Source organism: Loxodonta africana, chromosome 1 (genome assembly GCF_030014295.1).
Source record: "Loxodonta africana isolate mLoxAfr1 chromosome 1, mLoxAfr1.hap2, whole genome shotgun sequence".
Lineage (NCBI taxonomy): Eukaryota > Metazoa > Chordata > Mammalia > Proboscidea > Elephantidae > Loxodonta > Loxodonta africana.
Window position 1 is genome coordinate 150,715,368 of NC_087342.1, and position 22,052 is coordinate 150,737,419.

General features: G+C 37.3%; 1 protein-coding gene across 10 annotated transcripts in view; it reads right to left on the reverse strand.

Annotated features, from left to right (window-relative positions):
* RNGTT (RNA guanylyltransferase and 5'-phosphatase) overlaps positions 1 to 22,052 on the reverse strand; it is a 351,931-nt gene that overhangs the window by 209,240 nt on the left and 120,639 nt on the right. For 9 of the 10 annotated variants that reach the window (XR_010322529.1, XM_064288898.1, XM_064288903.1 and 6 more), the window contains 2 exons: positions 5,440 to 5,511; positions 2,889 to 3,053 (listed from right to left, as the gene is read on the reverse strand). The exons of the other annotated variant lie outside the window; for it this stretch is intronic. Coding sequence is in view for 8 of the 9 variants with exons in the window: in XM_064288898.1 (XP_064144968.1) it covers positions 2,889 to 3,053; positions 5,440 to 5,511 (237 nt within the window). In the remaining variant the exon portion in view is untranslated. The remainder of the gene's footprint in view (positions 1 to 2,888; positions 3,054 to 5,439; positions 5,512 to 22,052) is intronic. 10 annotated transcript variants of the gene reach the window in all.

Sequence of the window (22,052 nt, forward strand, 5' to 3'; positions counted from 1 at the left end):
TGTGCCACCAGGGCTTCACACTTCTGAGCTAGTTCTCAGAAAATGCCCCCTTCACCTTCTCTCAGAAGGTATTTTTCTAACCTATCCTTGGGTCCTCTCATTTCCTTTACAACTTTGTTCAGCCTAACCCCTCTTAAAACTTATAATTAAAATAAACTATATTACAAAGTTATAGCTTTTCTGTAACAAAAACCATTTTCCCTCCTTAAGCTTCAGATATAACCATCCTAGAACATTTTTGTTTTCTATTTCAAAGCATCCTCCATCTTAGTGCTTAAGTAACTCAATTTAGCATAGACTACAGATGTCTAGATGCCAGAAAACATGTGGTTTTAGCAGCCAGAATCCTATTATCTGGAGCCATCCTTGCAAAAGATGTCAACACCTGCCAGGATGGTCAACCAAGGCACTGCCACCTTCAGCTTTGTATATATTAACCAATCAAAACTGTTTTAGTTGTAACCTGCTGCTTGCGATTTTGTTCTTCATAAGTCTTTGTATTACTGTAGCTCCCCCCTCCCTGCGCCGAACACACTGTTGGATTTCTCTCAGCACTGTCTCTCCGTTTTGCAGAACACTTTCTTTGCCAGAATAAACCTCTTTGTTTTTAAACTTAAACAGACATGTGGTGTTTCCACCACAACACCCCATTCCCAGGAAAAAAATGGCCACCTCCCCCAGAATAAGAGCCAAAATGCTTACAATGGCCTACAAGACTCTATATGATCTGGTAATTTCTCAGCCTTTATCTCCTTCTCAAATTATACTCCCCCTTGCTTACTCCATTTCTATTCCTGGCTTCTTTTCTGTTCCTCAAGCACTCACATACCTCCCATCTTGGAGCCTTTGTACTTATTCTTCCCTTTGCCAAGAACACTCTTCGCCCAAATATCAACATTCTCCCTCTTCAAGTCTTCACTCAAATGTCATTCTCAGTAAGTCCTAACTTGATCATTATTTTAAAATTGCACCATCACTATCATCACCCAGCGCAGCCTAGCTCCATCTTCTGCTTTATGTTTCTGCAGATCACTTATCACTGTCTCACATACTATATCATTTACTTATTTTGTCTGCTATTCTTTCCCCACTACAATGTTAAGTTCCTCAAGGGCAGGGTTTTGTTTTGTTTTTTTTCTGGTTTAACTGCATTATCCCCAGTACCTACAAGAGTACATAGCGTATAAGAGGCGTTCAATAAATATTTGTTAGATAAATTAATTATATTTCCTCAACTTTAAAATAAGTGTGTTACAAGAGTGTTTCTGAATTTCTAAGTAGAAAGGCATAATATATATTATAACATTATAAAATGCTCTTTACCCCTTACTTAATCTGTTCATTCCAGAGAGAAGTATTATCTTTCTTATGGTTGTGGATTTCTCAATTTATCCTATTATTTCAAGAAAAAAATTTTAAATAGAGCATCTAAATATATTTACAAACAAAACCATGACAGTATTAGAAAATAATATAAGAAAACATTTTGGAAATACAGGGCTTATTAAGCAAGCAAGAAAACCCAGAAGATATAAGGAAGACAGTATAATGTTTGACCACATTAAAATTGAACTCTTCTCTTATGGAAAACACTATATTCAAAACAAAAAAAGTATAGCGATAGATTGGAAGAAAGTATTTATAACTTGTATAATAAAATTGCTTCATTACATTGTTATAACCTTACTATGAGGGATATACTACTATAACCCCAATTTACAAAAAGAGTCAACTTTGGCAGGAAAGGTTAAGTATCTTAGAAAAGATACCAAAGCCAGTAAGGAAACAACCACAGTGTTCCGCTGTAGACCTCATGCTAATTTTCACATTAGAGTACACTGTCTTCCCCACAGGTCAGGAAGAAAGAGAGTGCTAGGAATGGCATGAGGAAATGAGATCTCTCATCTGCTGGAGATAAAACTGTTTTATTTGGAAGGCAATTTGGAATAGTACCAACATCAACCATAATTTTTAAACCAAAAATTCCACTTCTAGGTATTTACCCTGAAGAAATACCTACCCATATAGGCAAATATGTTTACGGACACACTGTAATCACAAAACACTAGAAATAATCTAACTCCATCAATAAGAAAATAAATAATTATGGTGCATCTTTACTGTCAAATACTATGCAGCAGTTAAAAAATAACGTGGCACATCTCTGGGCAATAATACAGAAATGTCTCTAAACTATATCGTTAAGTGGGGAAAAAAAAAAGTCCCAGACATTTAGTATGATCCATTTTAAGTGACAAAACAACAAAAATAAAAGAAAACCTTCAATGTGTGTAAGTTTGTGTATATACATACATATGTAAATGATTTTTTTTAATCAGAAAGAATATGTACCAAACACTGTTCACCTTCAGAAAGAGGAGAAGACCAAAAAGTCATTTTCACTCTCTATAATCCTATACTATTTATAGCTTTTTAAAAATCATATGGACTAATGGCCATGAATCAAAAACTACATGAGAAACAGGAAAGCAACCTAGCTTAAGTTTCCACCATTTAGAACCAAACTGAAGAGGGGGAGGCCTAGGACTTATATACGTCAAGAAGCCCTGGTGGAGCAGTGGTTAAAGTGCTCAGCTGCTAACCAAAAGGTTGGCTATTTGAATCCACCAGCTGCTCCACCGAAGGAAGATGTAGCAGTCCGCTTCCGTAAAGATTATAGCCATGGAAACCCTACTGTAGCTCTACTCTGTCCCACAGGGCCATTATGAGCCGGAATCAACTCTATGGCAATGGGTGGGTGGCCAGAATAGTCCCATATCAATTTAAGTAAAGACAACTGGGCAGTAAAATGTCATTCATATTCCTATGACAAGCTCAGTTATGATACACTGTAAGAACTAATTAGAAAACAAAACAGTAAACTTTACCTTTCTTGAAGTACAGATGTCAAAAAATGGCTTATTTCTGACACTAAATGGTTCTTGTGTTTTGTCAATGAGACCAGTCTTCATTTTTTCATGTCGAGGATTTATTATCTCTCGTTCTATACACTGCAGACGAGTATTAAAATCACAGTCTCCAACTGGCTGTGCCTGAATTAAATGAGACAATACTGGATCTGTAATTATTTCTCTTATTAAAAAATGGGGCAAAAATATGTTAAGATCTGACAAATATGGGTAGATAGTATGTGAGTATTCCTTATATTAATCTCTATACTTTTATATATGCTTAAATTTTTTTATCTTTTTTTAAGTATTAGAAGTCTGTTGTCTAAGACAGGCTAAGAAGTGAATCTGCACATTAAAGTTGGAGCTCAATACCAAGAGGCAAGGGAGGCAACAGTCCCCCATTCACAAAGAAAGTCGCCTCCACCCCTTATTTCTCTTTATGAGCCAATGAACATTATTCTAAGATCTGTGATAAGATTAAGCCAATTCTGGAAAGCATTATTTTTGAGAAATGCAGTAGTCACAAACAGAATTTTTTTTTTTTAATTATCTTTTCTGCCTTGAGGTTCTTAAGTTTAAAGCTCTATGCTTCAAATATAGGAATGCAATCCAAAAAATGATATATGTACTACACTGAAACTTTACAGGGAAAAAAAAAAAAAAAGCCTTTAAGTAGCCTGGACTAAGGCAATCTTGAATCTTAATACAGAAATTTATTAAAATAAAATATGGCCCAAGAAAACAGCTTTTAAATTTTTTCTTAAAAGTCTTCAAAACCTTAAAACTTCAAAAAAGAAAAAAAACTTAATTCTTACTGCTTTTCAATCTGACTTCAAAACTAAATAATTATGCAGTTTGAATAATATATATCTAGGAGCCTTAGTGGCACAGTGGTTAAGCACTCGACTGCCAACCTAAAGGTCAGTGGTTCGCACCCACCAGCCGTTCCACAGGAGAAAGATGTGGCTATCTGCTTCTGTAAATATTACAGCATTGGAAACCCTACTGGACAGTTCTGTGCTGTCCCGTAGGGTTGCTATGAGTTGGAATCAACTCGACAGCAATGGGTTTTTTGGGGGTAGAGGGATAATTATACCTTTTCATACATAAACACTATTGAAAGAGCTTCTTGCATTTACAGGCGTCATCTTGTACTGCCTAAATAATTTATACGTTCATGCTATAATTAAACATGAACAGATTCATGGCTAGTATAAAGCTATAGGAAATGGGTAGAGAATATAAATCCTATTTTTTCATATCGATTTACAACAACGAGTTTTGGATTTTGATTTTAAGTTTCCTACTTGTATTCATATTTTTGCCTTCAAGTTACACACTCAACACTTCACAGTCACTTTCTCTTTTTTAAGTGATAGACTAATAAAATGTTGGGATTTTTTATTTAAATCAAGTACAGGAAAACTAAAACCAAGACGAGTCTAATTTTACAAAATCCTGTTTTATTTTATCAGCGTTAAGCTGGTTTTCTTCGCTAACCTGAAAGTATAGAAACCTAAAAGCAAAGACGCGCAAAATATCAGGCAACAGGAGAAAGAAAAGGAGACGTTAAAACGTTAATAAGAAGATGGCAACTTCATATGTGTCAGAATAAAGCTGTGCTCAACAGGGTTTTAAAGTTGCTGATTTTTTTCAGAAGTAGATCGTCAGGCCTTTCCTGAGAGGTACCTCTGGGTGGACTGAAACCTCCAACATTTTGGTTAGCAGTCAAGTACGGTAAGGGTTTGCACCACCCAGGGAGTTCAGGTCACCATAAATAAGAATTGACACCACAGCAACTGTTTTAATAAGAAGCTATCAATTGAGTAACCTGAGAGGGTCACAATTTTTCTTTCCTACTACCTCTAACACAGTAACAAATTTTTTTTTTAATTTGTTAAAAATTTTATCTATTATTTTACAGACAATCTTGCACATAACACTTTTTAAATCGTATTAATTCTACAACATCCATAAAAACAGTCAGATGGTATTTTTACTCCCATTTTATATAGGATGAAATCACAGATGTTAAGTTTTTGGTGAAAGAGCACAGATACCCTCACCATAACACAAAATAACATAATGTGAATTGCTAGAAATTAATCAGAGTCCTGGTGGTGCGGTGAGTAAAGCGATTGACTGCTAACTGAAAGGTGAGCAGTTCAAAACCACCAGCAGCTCCGTGGGAGAAGGTTGTGGCAGTCTCTTCTGTAAAGATTCACGGTCTTGGAAACCCTATGGGGTCACTATGTATCAGAATTGACTCAGTGGCAGTGAGTTTGGTTTTTTTTTTTTTTTAAGGGGGGGTGTTTAGAAATTAAAGTAAAAATTGTAGATTGCTTTGTTGTCAGTTTTTTTGTTTTGTTTTGTTTGTTTTTTGAGGAACAAGAGTAATTTCTAAATCAATGTTTTTAGATATCTCGGTATGGTAATCACAGGTTTTTATTTGTTCTATTTCAAATATATTTATATTGTTAGAACAATTTAAACTAAAAGCATTTCATAATTTATAAAAGGTACTTACATTGAATTTAATTATGTCATATATCAAATATCTAGGAACAGCTTGTCCATTTACTTTGTCAATTATCATTTCCTTGAAAGAGAAAAGATGGTAAGTTTCTTCATACTTTAATAGCAATCTCTTTAATTTTATTGAAATAGAACACACACAGAGAAAGCACACAAATTGTTAAGTATAATTGGATGAAATTTCACAAAGTGAACACACCTGTACCCAGATTAAATCAACAGAATGTCAGCAACCCAAAAGTCTTTATCATGCATTTATTCTGTACCAGAATAAAACCATATGACAATATCTCCTCGTTATACTGCTTTATATTTGAATTACTATGCTACTTTTTATTATTTGAATTACTAAGCAACTAATAATACTGACAGGGTAAAGAGTCTATAAATTTTAAATTGCAAAAATCAGTTACTTTTTACTCATAATTTTAATTATTGCATTAAATTTTGTCTTTTGTCAATTATTTTAGTTGTAAAATCTACAGATATATAATGGTCTTATTAAATTGGAGCCCTGATGGTGCAGTAGTTAAGAGCTCTGCTGTTAACCAAAAGGTTGGCAGTTCAAATCCACCAGCCACTCCTTGGAAACCCTACGGGGCAGTTCTACTCTGTCCTATAAGGTCACTATGAGTCAGTATTGATGCCACAGCAACAGAGTTTTTTGGGGGTTTATTACAGACTTAATCCCTATGTGATCCACATGGTCGTTCTTGGTTCCATGGCCCTCTACTGGACTTTGACAAAAAGTAACAGAAAGAGTGTGAATAGATCAATGCAAACCTATTACAGCCACTAAGAAGTCAAACGAAATAATCTATGCTCTGGTGGAAAAGAGATAAAGAACAATAAAGGGTGACTGTAAGTATGTATGCCGTATTTTATAATCTTTTTGTTTGTAACAATAGGTTTTGACTAAAAATATTTTCCTTTCCTCATACTCTTTCTAGGAAACTAGACAGGTTTATTGTTACCTAATTTCATCACAGGAAATTCACACACAACCACCTAGAGTGACAAAGAACACACTGAAATAGGAAAATATATTTTATTGCTGTAAGAAACCATTACCAGTTAATTTCTTTCCTCAACATGTATTTCTTAATTCACTTGACATAAATTAAATCACTTCCCTTACTTCAAACTTTTTTAATATATCGGTTTTATTTAAACACTTGTGTCTGAGCATTTTACCAAGCCAACATGGGTGTGGTACAAATAACAGTTTTCAATTAAGTATTCTTTTCAAAAATGTATGCTTAGAAGTGGACTTCCAGGGTCAGATAGCAGACATCATAGAATTTCCTTTCCAAATTACCTAACAAAATGAAGAAAAACCTTTCTTCTTATTTAAATCTTTTTAAAAAGAAGAAAAATTATAAACAACAAACAAAACAAATAATTGAAAAATAAACTTTAAAAACTGACATTCAAGGAAACTGCCAAACATTATGGTAAAACAAAAAGGTGCTGTTCCAAGCTCAGTTCCAAGCTCACTAAATCCCTAGAACCCCTACTGGTAAAACTGACAAATTGCTAATAATTTTCACTATTACACTCAAATATAGATAGACGCAAACTCCATAATTGTCTTTGTCTCCGCCCCCCCCCCCCCCCCCCACCGCTTTGACTGAGGAGTAATAAAAATAGCTGAATACTCTTTCTGCCTGAAGTGAAGACTCCAGGACAAACAGTGAACTGGAAAAACAATCAGAAGCATTACTAGAACAAAATACATCCCCCAACTAGCTGAAAAAGACATTCAGCAAAAATTGTTCAGAGAGAACAGCATCCAGAGATTCTAACAATGACCCAAGACTTCAGCTGAGCTCTTCCAATGACCCTCCCACCACAATGTCCCCTTCCCTACAGCTGTCACCACTGACAAAAACCAAACAAAACCAAAACCAACCCCATTGCAGACTAGTAGATTTCATCTCACAGTGACCCTATAGGACAGAGTAGAACCACCCCATAGGGTTTCCAAGGCTGTAATCTTTACAGAAGCAGATTGCCACATCTTTCTCCCATTCAGTGGCTGGCAGATTCAAACCGCCGCTGACCAGTGCACCACCAGGGCTTCTTACCATTGCCCTGGGCTACAGAAAAGCTGGTAAACATAAAATATCTAACCTTAAAATACAGGTAAGAAAAGAAAATAGACTTCCGCTTCTGACCAAAATAGAGTAATAGGGACTGAATTTACCCTCCTGCATGAAACAATCAAAGAAGTGGACAAATACATGAAGCGATGATTTTTAAGACACTGGTGATTAGGCAACAACAGTGATACCTAGGAGGCAGGAAACAAACTAGATGAGCTCTCCAATGTCTCTGCTTATTGCCTGAAGAGAGTTTCCAGACTGCAGCATAGGCAGGGCAGGTCCCAGGCAGAGACCAGCAGTCTCCCTGAGTTGAGAAAATGGAACAGGTTATCTAGGGACACCAAGTTGGCTACAGTTCTCAGGGCAGAGTAAAAATCAGAAACAAACCTGTTGCCTTTGAGTCAATTCCAACTCACAGCGACCTGTATATGATAAAGGAGAATTGCCCCAAAGGATTTCCAAGGAGCAGCTGGTGGATTCGAACTGCCGACCTTTTGGTTAGTAGCCAAGCTCTTAACCACTGCACCACCAGGGGTCCCCAGGGCAGAGTACCAGAGAGAAAAGTTCTGCACAGAGAAAGGGCAGAAACCTGCAGATGAACTCCCTTGAGTATTCAGCAGAGTACCAATTAGAGAACGTATATGTGTGAGGAAACTATTCAAGGGCAGGCAAAAAAAACACCGAAAGTCTTAGAGGGAACAGGACCTTGCACTGACACAGGGTTGGGAATAATGCCTATTGCCATCAGCAGAATTATAAAACCTCACAATTCTCAAGAGAACCGGGTAGAGTATGCAGAAAGATTATGCCTCCATATTGCCTAATAATTATCCCTAAAGACTGCTCTGGTCCACATAACAAATCTTAAAAGCAAAATCCAAAAGGATCATACCAAATTAAATTAACTGCATCCCAGGATAAAATCTAAGAATATTTATGGTAATATGAAAATACACAGTTCCCAACATGGTAAAATTCAAAACATTTGGCATCCAATCAAAAATTACCAGGTATGTAAAAAGGCAAGAAAATATGACCCATAATGAGGAGAAACACCAATAAAAACTAGCCCAGAAGTGACAAAGATATTAGATATAGCACACAAAAATATTAAGACAGTTTTTTATAATAGTATTCCACATACAAGTAGTCTGGACTTACGACATATTCAAGTTACGATGAATTGCACCTTAAGACTGTCTTTTTTTTTTTCCTTTGTACACCTTATCATCAGTCATATGTACTACATACAATGCTGTAGCATGTAATCTGCTGATATCATCATTCTCAGACGTTCACTCACAAATGTGTAATGTTACGATTTATTAAATAAAAGGTAATAATAATGAAAAGTTTAAAAAAAAAAAAGGCATTCGACTTAGAACTGACTTAAAACAGAGTTGTTGGAACAGAACCCCGTCATAAGTCGGGGACTACCTGTATTCAAAAAGTTAAGTAGAGAGATCAAAGACATAAGAAAAATCCAAAATTAATTTCCAGAGATGAGAACTATAATGTCTGAGACGAAAAAATACACTGGTTAGGATTAATAGCAGTTTAGACATCAGAGAAGAAAAGATTAGTAAACTTGAAGATATAGCAATAGAAACTATCTAAAATGAAACGCAGAGAGAATAAAGTTTTGTTCTTGTTTTTAACGAGAAACGCTTTAGTAACTGAGTCTTCAACAAGGAAAAGGACAGAAATAATGGCAAGATATTTTCCACTTTTGATGAAAACTTTAAATACAGAGATACAAAAAGCTCAACAAACTCCAGTCACAAGAAACATGAAGAAAACTACACCAAGGCACATCACACTTCACATTCCTCAAGAACCTGGTAAAAACTGTTTCATTGTTTTTTGATATTGAATATTGCTGTAGAGAAACCTTAAGGACTCAATCCGCCATTATGGCCCCCTTCCTCTCCCCCCACCAAAGAAAAAAATCATTCCTGCATCATTACCTTTTTCTATATTCCATCCCCTTTAGCTGGAGTTCCTAGGAATATATCCTTCTGCCTATATATCCAACATTTTACTAAGGTCAAACTATTTATTTGAATTATCTCTAAGCGCTACAGAAGAGAAACATACAGTCCTTATCTTAGCCACTCATGTTTCTTTCTTTCTGAGACTCTCTAGTCCGTTGAAGGTAGGAGACTCCAATTAAAGAAAGTATTATGAAGGGTAGCTATGAGTTGGAACCAACTCAATGGCAGTGGTTAGGTTTATTATGAAGGCATCAAAAATACGATTTTTGGTAAATTATGCAAAGCTCAGAATAGGCGGGACTTGTGGTTCAAGAGAAGGAACCAAAATCAAAGATGAGACTAAAGACACAGGCACAGCCCAGATAGTAACAAATATTATGTTACAGTTTGGCTTTAATGTTATGGACAGTGGAAAATCATTTTTAAAATATCCCTCCTCTCATTAACTGTTCTTTGGAAAATCTGTGAGCCTTCAAAGCTCATCTCAAAAATAACCCATTCCTTGAAACCTTTTCAGACAAGGCCTGCTTGGTTCTAATTATCATAGTCCAGTAGGTGATGAAAATATTCTGGAATTAGATAGAGGTGATAATTGCACAAACCTTATGAATACGCTAAAAACCACTCAACTGTACACTTCAGTATATGAATTATTTCAATGGGGGAAAAAAAAAACTAAAAACAAAAAAATGAAACCGAAGAGCAGTTCTTCAGACCGAAGAAAAATAAACAAACCCCAGGTACACAGAAATTACAACCATCAGAAAGGGTGAATATCCAGAGAAATAAAAAATGTATGTGGGGGGGGGGGTGGTTTCTGTACTTCTTTAATACACATATTTTTTAATTTCTTTTAAAAACTATTGCCTTTTAAAAGATAAAATATTAACATAATGTGGAGCTTACATCACATAAGATAGCCAGAACACAAATAGCAAGGGGGAGATAAATACAATTAACCTTTGAAAAGTTCTTAAACAACACGTAACACTATCTGAAAGCAGACTGTGATAACTTAAAGATTGATAATGTAATTTCTAATGCAGACAATAAAAATGTATATATAAACAAATAGAACTAAAATGTCACACACACACAAATGACAAAATGGAACATACAAGTCTTCCAAAAGAAAGTAGGAAAGGTGGAACATAAGTACAAAGAACAAATGGAAAAAATAGCAAACATATACTCAGATAACAGACTTATCTGTTACACTTATCTGTAAACACTTCCCAAATCATTTTATTATGTCAACATAGCCCTGTTAACAAAACCCAACGCAGACATAACGAGAAAAGAAAACTACAGACCAATACCTATCAGGAGCACAGACCACAGATACACACAAAAACAAGGACGAATCTCAAAAGCATCATGCAGACACAAAAAACACCATGGAAGTTTCTAGAGTGAGAAAAATGTTTCATATATTGTTTTGAGTGGTAGTTACATAGTATTCACATTTTTTTAAACTGTTGGTTTTTTCTGGAAAGGTATAAGCAAAAGGACCAAAAAACACTGCAAGTCTCTATAGTAGTTGTACTTTTAACCCCACTGACTGAGAAAACACTTACTGGCAAAAACTACCATAAAATCTTTAACATAATCTGTATTTTATTCATCATAACACTCTTCACGACCTATACAAATAATTCTGTAGACTACCAGGAGTCTGTGACCCACAGAATGAGAATCACAGTCCTAGAGCACAGCCCATGTATGGGCAGGAATATCAGAAGACAAAAATGGGGAAAAAAAGTCAAATTGTGAAAAGCCTGACAGTTGTGCTAAAGAGCTCAGGTTTAGCCTAAAAACAACCCCCTATATACATACAGATTTTTAAAACCCTCTGTTATGGATTGAATTGCATCCCCAAAAAATACATGGTATAAGTCCTAACCCCTGGTGGTGCAATGCTTAAGCGCTCAGATGCTAACCGAGGATTGACGGTTCAAACCCACTCGTCGCTTGGAGAGAAAAAAGACCTGGCTATCTGCTCCCATAAAGACTACAACATTCCTGTGCATATAACCCCATGTGGGGATAGGGTCTCTTTGTAATACTAACGAGGCCATATCAGTGTGGGAATGTCTTCAATCACTTTTGAGACACAAAAGAACAGATTAGACACACAAGCTCAGCCGGGGAAGACAGATGACATGCCACATGAAGACTGCTAAGGAACACAGTAACAAAAGCTGAAAAGACACAAGGACCTTTCTCGCAAAGCAGAGAGAGAAAGCCTTCCTCTAGAGCCAATGCCCTGAATTTGGACTTCTAGCTACTAAACTGTGAGAAAATAAATTTCTGTTTATTAAAGCCACCCAGTAGCAGCACTAAGAAACTAAGACACCCTCCAATTGAATACTTCCAAAATGGTGGTTTGAGAGGCTTCATGGAACCCTCTTTCCAGTGAAAGAATCATAAATTATAAAAAGATCACTTAAGGTCTCTAGAAACTGTTCTAAGGGCATACTGTAAATGGAGAAACATTTAAGTTAATGTCTATTAAATCTCAGCAAAAATAGCAAAAGTTTATGTCATTTGAACCACAACCTGTTCTTTCACTGCTCCCCACTCCCAGTTTAGCAGGATTAAAGCTCTACTCTTAGCATGTGCAGCCAAGACAGGGCTCCCTCTCCTACCAATTCCCAGTCTAGGAATGCAGTATACCCCAGCCTGCAAGCATTTGTCAACAGTCCCAGCTCCTATTTAAAAGCACTATTCTAGGCAAGAGCAGCCATGAACACTGGGTCTACTGTTAACCACCCTGTCCCAACTCACAAAGCTGAAGCTCTACCCCAGGCAGAACACCGGGGACTATCTAACTTATACCGGTTCACTCCTAAGAAAAAAGTTCCATGATGAGAGAGGCAAACTGAGAAGACCAGAACCTACTGTCCCTGATCAGCACCCCATTCAAAAAGTAAGGGTGTCACTCCAGCACAAGTGGACCAACGTCCCCAACCCGAGCTCTAGAACAGTGGTACAGAGGTTTTGCCAATAGGAAGGGCACGGTATAAGAACAAAGCACTCAAAAACTATCCCTATGGTGACTAACTATATTTGAACTAGAGCTCAGGGAAGTTCAAGCCTAAGGGTGTTGTCAAAAACTGTGGAGATTTTAGTGGTAAGCAATTAGAGGAGGCTGGCAGCTCTGTCCTGGTAGTACAATGGTTAAGACCTCGGCAGCTAACCAAAATGTCAGCAGTTCAAATCCACCAGCTGCTTCCTGGAAACCCTATTAGGCAGTTCTACTGTCCTATAGGGTCACTATGAGTCAGAATCAACTCGATGACAATGGGCTTGTTTTTGTTTTGTTTTTTTCTGTTTTTTTTTTTTTTTTGGAGGGGGAGGAGCTCTGTGTTGGCAACAATCTAGATGGTAGACCAGCTAGAAGTTTAATAGAGAATACAATGAAGAGAAACAGCTAACAAGCAATCTCCCCAGAGTAGGAACAAGCCTCAAAGACAAGCTGCAAAACTATTCACATAAAGGGGTCTGAATTTAATTGGACAAACTTTACATCCAAGGGCACTGTTGAAAACAACAGAGCAATCAATGGAGGCTAATAAAAACCTCTCATAATAAAATACTCAACAAACTAGGAATATAAAAGAACTTCCTCAACCTGATAAAGAGCATTTACAAACAAAACAAAAGCCATGGTTAACATCATACTTAACAGTGAAAGACGGAATACTTTCCCCCTAAGGTAAGGAACAGAAACCCTGGTTACATAGTGGTTAAGAGCTACGGCTGCTAACCAAAAGGCTGGCAGTTTGAATCCACCAGGTTCTCTATGGGGCAGTTCTACTCTGTCCTATAGAGCCACTATTAGTAGGAATCAACTCAAGAGCAGTTGTTTTTTTTTGTTTGTTTGTTTTAATTAAGGTAAGGAACAAGACAGCTCTCACCACTTCTATTCAACATTGTACTAAAGGTTCTAGCCAGAGGAGGCAGGATGAGGGAAGCAGGGAGGGAGGTGGAGGGAGAGAAGGAGAGAGAAATGGTGGTGGAGCAGGAGGGAAATGAGCTGATCCTAACATTCTTACAGATATGGAAGGGCCAAGAATAGCCAGAATGATCTTGAAAAAGAAGAATAATGTTGGAGAACTCCTACTTCCTGAATTCAAAACTTACTACAAAACTACAGCAATCCAGACAATACAGTACTGGCATTAGAATGACATATAGATCAATGGAACAGAATTGAAAGTCCAGAAATAAATCTTTACATTTATGAACTGATTTTTGACTAGAGTGCCAAGACAATAGGGAAAGAATAGTTTTTTCAACAAATGATGCTGGGACAACTGTATATTCACATGCAAAAGAATGAAGTTGAATCCCAACCACAAACCATACACAAAAATATAATGGAAAGTACATCACAGATCTAAATGTAAAAGCTAAAACTATAAAACTTAGCAGAAAAATAAGCACAAATCTTCATGATCTTAGATTACGGAGTGGTTTCTTAAATATGAAACTAAAAGCATAAATGACAACAGAAATAAATTAGACTTAATAAAAATAAAATAAAATCTTTTGTGCTTCAAAGGACACCATAAAGTGAAAAGACAACTCAGAAAGAATGAGGGGAAAATATCTGCAAATCAAAATCTAATAAGGGACTTGTATCAAGAATATATAAAGAACTCCTATAACTCAAAGGAGTAGAGGGTCGGCAAAAAAGAGGAAGACCCTCAACGAGATGGACTCACACAGTGGGTGCAACAATGGGCTCAAACATAGCAATGATTCTGAGGATGGCCCAAGACCAGGCAGTGCTTCATTCTGTTGTACAAAGGATCGCTGCGAGTTGGAAGCAACTGGACGGCACCTAACAACAACAGCATAACTCAAAGGGAGCCCTGGTGGCACAGTGGTTAAAGTGCTTGGCTGCTAACCGAAAGGTCGGTGGTTTGAACCCACTGGTGCTTCATAGAAGAAAGATGTGTTAGTCTGCTTCTGTAAAGATCACAGCCTTGGAAACTCTATGGGGCAGTTTTACTCTGTCCCACAGGGTCACTATGAGTGGGAACCAACTGCACCACCGTTCAATGAGTTTTTTGGTTTTTTCCTATAACTCACAATCTAAAAAACTCAATTTAAAAATGGGCAAAGGATTTGAATAGACATTTCTCCAAGATATATAAATATCCAATAAGAACATGAAAAGACGCTCAACATCATTATCCTTTAAGGAAATGAAAATCAAAACCATAATAAGATACCACTTCACACCTGCTAGAATGGCTATAATGAAAAAGAAAGAAAATAACAAGTGTTGACAAGGTTGTGGAGAAATTATAGGCCTCACACATTGCTGGTAGGAAAGTAAAATGGTGCCTCTACTTAGGAAAATATCACAGCAATTCTTCAAAATACCCAACATGGAATTACCATATGACCCACCATTTCCACTTGTAGGTATATTCCCAAGAGAAATGAAAACACAGCCCATACAAAAACTGATACATCAATATTCATAGCAGCATTAGTCACAACAGCTAAAAAGTATGAACAACCCAAATGTTCGTCAACTGATGAATGGATAAATAAAATGTTGTCTATCCATACAATAAAGCCATATACAATTAAGCCATAAAGAAAAATGAAGTACTGATACATGCTATAACACGAATGAACCTTAAAAACATTATGCCAAGTCAAAGAAGCCAGTCACAAAAGACCACATACTATATGATTCCATTCACAAAAAATGTCCATAATAGGCAAATCTATACAGACAGAAAGTTGATTGGATCCCGGGGGTAAGGGAAGGAGGGAGGGTTGGTGAGTGTAAAATAGAGGAATAACAGTAGCATCAGAACCTGTCTAACTTCAGGGGAGATAATGTGAATCAAATCAGCCCGAGGCTGATCCCTATGAGGTAGAGGTCAGACAGGCTTCCACTATCCAACCTTTTTTTTACAAATTCTGACATCAGACGTCCCCTTCGATGGCACTCTTTACTTTTCTTCTGGGTTCGATAATCCATTGCAATGGCCATACAGAAGTCACAGACCGTACTTACAGTTCAGTGGTTTATTAAGGAACAGGGTACAACTCAGGACCAGGACCAACAGGCTACAACTCAGGATCAGGATCAGGAAGCATGTAGGCAATGTGTCCCTCCTTCAGTGTAGGACTACTCTCTTCACTCCTCTCAACCATGAAGGTCTCTTCTAGGCCCCCTCAAGACAGGCTCCTCTTGGCCCTGCCATCTGTCACCATCAACTCTGCCACAGGGCCCCTTCCAGGCCTGTCACCAACTTCAGTGTCAGAGCCCTTGACCTGTGTTACAGCTCTTTTAGGTGGTTCTTTGCCTCCTCTCTCTCTCTGTTTCTTCTCTCTTCTTTCTACTTCTTCCTGCTGCTTCTCTTTTGGCTTCTGCTTCCCTAAACCTCTGTGGGGGTGCTTCTTAAATGCACAAACTGCTTGTCAATTTCAAGGCATGGCACTCCCACCAAAGCCATGAACTGACCAATCCCCTCTCAGTAGGCCACAAATACTTCATTTGCATAGTAGGCTACAACTTACCTCATTTGCATAGTCTATTGACCAATTCCTGCAGGGTGCATACCAATCACAAGGAAGGCTGCAGTACAGGGCCAGATAAAAAGTATCAAAGCAAGTTGCTTACAGCTTGCCCAGGACATGTCAACTAACCTGGAAAAAGTTTAACAAATCTGCTGGGGTAGAAAACTAGGGCAGAGGCAATTCCTCATAGCTTAAGGGGAAAATCTTGTGAACTTTATTCCAAAGAACTAAGGCAAAGGCCACATAAAGAAATTCATTTCACCACAGTGGGAAATAAGGAATGACTGCTAAGGATATGGAGTTTCTTTTGGGAGAGATGAAAATGCTCTAAAATTCATTTTGTTGTTGTTGTGTACCTTGAATCAATTCTGACTCCTGGTGACCCAAAATGACAAAGTAGAACTGCCCCATAAGGTTTCCTAGGATGTTAATCATTACGGGAGCAGATTGCCAGGCCTTTTCTCCCCCAGAGTGGCTGGCAAGTTCAAACCACCAGCCTTTTGGTTAGCAGTCAAACGCTTAACCACTACACTACCAGGGCTCCTTAAAATTGATTTTAGTGATGCACAACTCCGTGGATGTACTAAAAACCACTGAATTACACACTTCAAATGAGTGAACCCTATGGTATGTAAATTATACCTCAATAAAGCTGTTTTTTAAAAACACTCCAATATTCACGTAATCTCTGGTTGAAATGATCTTAATTATTAGAAAGATTTTTCATTTATTGAGATAAAATATGTATCCCAGTAATTTCTACCCACTAGTAAATTTCTGCCCTTTTCTTTTCCTCTGAAAAATAGCATTTTTATTAAGAGGGTGTGCCTAGGTTTGAATCCAGGCTCCATCATTAACTAGCTCTATGACCTTGAGCAAGATATGTAACTTAAGTCCTTGCTTTGTTGATCCCAAAAAATGGAAAGGTAATAAAAATGCTGTGTGGATTAAATCTGAATAATGCAGATAAAGTACACAGCACAGTATTTGGAAAATGTAGGTAATTAATATAAAGATTTGAAGAAAAGGAAGGGAAGGAAGGAAGGAAGCCTAGCTGAGCTCCAAAAAACTGCTAGGAAGGTTACAGTTTCAAAAAATTGTAAATTAACCCTTCAGTGGTGAAATTCTTATTTTTTATCTTCTGTGTGAGCAAAATTTTCCACATGATTATTAAAATCAGAAAAGAGAGTAACTATTATAGTAAAGACATGTATTTCAGTGCTTGTCAGGCTATTCCAAAAAAATCTCCTTTCTACTCACATTCCCCTCCTGAAGAAAGCTCCAGGCTGGCCCTTAGTAAAATGGACCCTGATTGAATCCAGGTTGGGCATCTGTCCCAATGGCAGACTAGCCATGTATCTGTAGGAAATTTAATAAGGCATCCTGGCATCAAGAGCTCTGCCTAAATAGGGGTAATGGTGATCAGCTAGGCTGATACTCTTTCCCACTGAAAACTTCAATCAACTGCCCAAAAAACTTCAATCAAGTAGCAAGAGAAACAAACAGACCTAGAAGAAGATAAATAAATAATAAGAAAGTAGCATAATCACTTTTAATGAGCTAGAGATATCTAACCAGAGAACTCAGGATGCTGAATGACAAATATTTCTTCATACTAATAGCACAATGTAGCTTTATAATAAGTCTAGTTGTACAAGCCCTCCAACTTCATTCTTCTTTCTCAAAATTGTTCTCCCTGTTCTAGGTCTTTTGCATTTCCATATGAATTTTAGATTCAGTTTGTCAGTTTCTACAGCCTGCTGGAATTGCATTGACTCTATACATTAATTTAAGGACAATTAACATCCTAACAATATTGTCTTTCAACCCATGAACACCACATATTTCTCCACATATTTAGGTCTTTAATTTGTTTTAGCAATGCTTTTTAGTTTTCAGTGTACAGGTCTTTCACATATTTTGTCAGATTTATCCCTAAATATTTAATATTTTTGAGGCCATTATAAATGCTGTTTTTTAATTACAATGTCTGACTATTCCTTATTAGTATATACAAATACAACCTGGCTAATCTCACTTAGTTCTAGCAGCTTTTTTGCAGATTACATGGAATTTTCTAGAGGGATGATATTGTCGTCTGAGAAGAAAGACAGTTTTACTTCTTCTGTTCTGATCTTAATGCTTTCTATTTCTTTTTCTTGCCTTACTGCATTAGATCTTGCTTTTAAGCTTTGTTGGGCAGGACCAAAGCAAAGTTTAATCGAGGAGTAATTATTCTTTACTACTGAGGCAAAATCTACTGTACCCAATGTCCTACACTGCCTGATTAAAAAAGGAACTATTTCCAGCCCTTTGTATGCTCCAAAGAGTGTTCCCTCTAATCCTGTCATCAGAGGGTTTTCTCTCTGGCCTCAGGTAGCTTCCTCACAAGCATGCACTGAACAGTAAGCAGAAGACTCTTAAGATGTGAAGGGACCCTTTGCAGATCTTAAGAGTTCTCTTTCTGTACAGTAACCTCCTGTTCCAGCACACTGTCCTGCCAATTCCAGCTGCCCCTGCCTGCCTAGACAACCAGTTCCATATTCTCAATTCTGGGAGACTGCCAGGCTCCACCTAGAATCCCCCTCCTTAGGCCACAGCCTGCAAACTGTCTTCAGGGAGCAAGTTGGAGCAATCATAGAGTTCACCTCATTTGTTTCCCAACTCTCAGGGATAATTTTCCATACTTTAACAACCATGGTTTCATATATTTTGTTCATTTTGTTGGGACTGTTTTAGGCAGGAGGGTAAATATAATCCCTGTTACCTCATTAACAAAAGTTTTAGGACTTTTTAAAATGACAATGCTTAACATTAACAAGGATGTAGTAAGACAATACTGTCAAATACTCTGGCACATTCTAATCTATTCAATGACTACTAATTGAAACAAACTAGGTAATAAACACAATCTTGAAATACGTATAGTGAAATATTTGGGAATCTGATCCACATAAATAATTTTAAGTTCTAAATAAATGTATCTATCAATAAATAGGATTATTTACAATAGCAAAAAAAATTATGTACAACTTCAATACCCAACAGTAGGAAAGTAGGGTAAATAAGGTAGCTATACTCTTGCTACGCAAAGTGTGGGCCATTACAAATAGTATCACAGAATGCAGAATCTCAAATCCCACACCTCAGGCATACAGAATAAGAATGTGCACTTATAACAAGTGATTCCTAAGTGCATTAAAGTTTAAGAGTCATTGCGTGCTACAATATTTACAATAAATGTCTGATGACATAGGGAAATACTCCTAATTCAAAATTAAATGAAGAAAATCAATAGGCAACATATATTCAATCTCAGCTATGTACATAACGGTTATACATGTTATACAGACACATCAAAATAACTAAAAGGAAATACACCAAACTATCAAAATATCTCTTTTTGATAACTGAATTTTTTTCTATTTTATAGCTTACAAACGTATAAAAATTTCAACAATGAGCATACATATTCCTTTCTTAGAAATTAACACTTGAAAAGATATGTAATTCTTCCAAGATTCTATTAGCTTCAATGATTAATTGCTATATCCTCCTCTTAGTCCCAAAATTAAATTGATTAAATTTCACTGATTTATTTCAAGTGACTTTCCACATTTTGTGGGGTCAAGGAACATAATTTAACACAGCAAAACAAAAGCTTCAATGCTCACATCTGACAGCCAGACAATTAGGTGGTTTGAGATATTCTTGGATTTGAAATTTAAAAAAAAAAAAATTGCAATTGAAAATGTAGAAGAAACAGGAAATTACAGAAGACTGTTTTATTAACTGGAAAAACAGATATGGCAACTATAATTCTGGCCCAAGTAAACTGACATCATGAATCATATTGCTATTTTAAAACCTCACAAGAGTATTATGCGGCTTTCAGTTATCCAAGTTTGGGGTGAAAATAAAAAGTAATGCTACGTTAAATCTGCAGATAGTATACACATCTAATATTTCAGTATTATTCCTTACCATGGAAACCTGGTTTTTATTCCCCACCTGGAATGTCCTCATCTTATGTCTAACAAATATCTCTTTCTATAGAAAGCTTTCCATATCTAATGCCAACTCTTCCATAAAACATCTTTAGTTACTGACAAACTAGATGTGATCTACTTCTCCTTTGAGCCACCATGGGACTTGTTTTAAATACCTCTCTTCAGGTCATTGCTTTATTTAAAGGACTCCTCCATCATAACCAATTATCCTCCACCCTCAACCAAATAAAATGTCTCCAGGGTGTAGCCTTCTCCTCAACCTTCTAAGCAATTATCTATACACCTGGGACGGCAACTTGAACATACTAGTTTAAATTAAGTATGAACTATACTAAACCTTGGTAAATGCTGTTACTAACATCTTTTTCTTCCTTTCGTTTTTTGTTTTTTTTTTTTTCCAATTACAGTGCTAAAAAAAACTGTTACATAAATAAAATGAAGGTAACAAAAACTAAAATGCCAGAGGTGGTCCAAAATGGCAGCATAGTCATATGCCTCATAACGTCCCCCTTAAAACAAGGACTTGAGGAAACAAGTGAATAGAATACAGATGACAACTTTGGAACCCTGAGCACCAAAAGCAAGGCTGAAGAATCAGACTGAGTATCAAGTGGAAGGAGAAACTGTACAAAAACAATGGACATGGAGAAATACAAATTGTCAACACTCTGCCATTCAAACCTGCCCAGCACCGTTCCCAGCCGAAGCCGCTATCACCTGGTGCGAAAGAGCAGGAACAACTCTGCACACGTGTCCAGAGCCAGGTAGGAGCGCTCCCCGCCCTGTGAAAGTTAAGTGTACTAACCTCACTCACCACACCCCCAAACCCTGTGCCAAGGCCCATAGACCTGCGGAGGCCACCCACCCACTCATATACCACCACAAAACAAGGGCCAGGAGAACTGCACATCCTTTGGACCTGGGGTCCCTGTGCGGAGAAGGTCTTCAACCGGGACAACACTTGCCCAAAAGCAAAGATATTAAGCAGGAAAAGGGCAGGGAAAATGGACAAATGGAAACAGGAGGCTCAGGGTGGAAATGGAGAGAGTGCTGATACATTGCAGAGGTTGCAAGCAATGTCCCAAAACAACTGGTGTATGAACTACTGAATGGGAAACTAATTTACTATGCAAACTTTCACCTAAAGCACAAGATGTTCAAAATAAAACCTAAAAGTTTCAGCTGTTTCCATAAACACACTATCAGGATTACCACAAATGAGTATGCAAATCCAGGGATGTTATTCACATCCACAATGTGGAGAATGGCACACCCTAGAGATGTGCAATGAACAATTCTTCCAATCTTATGTAATGGCCTTACCAAACACAGGGGTGAGGTGTGTGTATGTGTGTGCATACACGGTTTTTAGTTAGAAAATAAGTAGTGTCATGTAGTTGTTGTTAGGTGCTGTCGAGTCAGTTCCAACTCATAGCGACCCTAAGCACAACAGAATGAAACACTGCCCGGTCCTGCGCCATCCTTACAATCGTTGTTATGCTTCAGCTCATTGTTCAAGCCATTGTGTCAATCCACCTCATTGAGGGTCTTCTCTTTTCCACTGACCTTGTACACTGCCAAGCATGATGTCCTTCTCATGTGCAAAGTATGTAAGACACAGTCTCGCCATCCTTGCTTTTAAGGAGCATTCTGGCCGCACTTCTTCCAAGACAGATTTGTTCGTTCTTTGGCAGTCCACGGTAAATTCAATATTCTTCGCCAAAGCCACAATTCAAAAGCGTCAACTCTTCTTCGGTCTTCCTTATTCATTGTCCAGCTTTCACATGCATATGATGTGACTGAAAATATCGTGGCTTGGGTCAAGTGCACCTTAGTCTTCAGGGTAACATCTTTGCTCTTCAACACTTTGAAGAGGATCTTTGCAGCAGATTTGCCCAATGCAATGAGTCTTTTGATTTCTTGACTGCTGCTTCCATGGCTGGT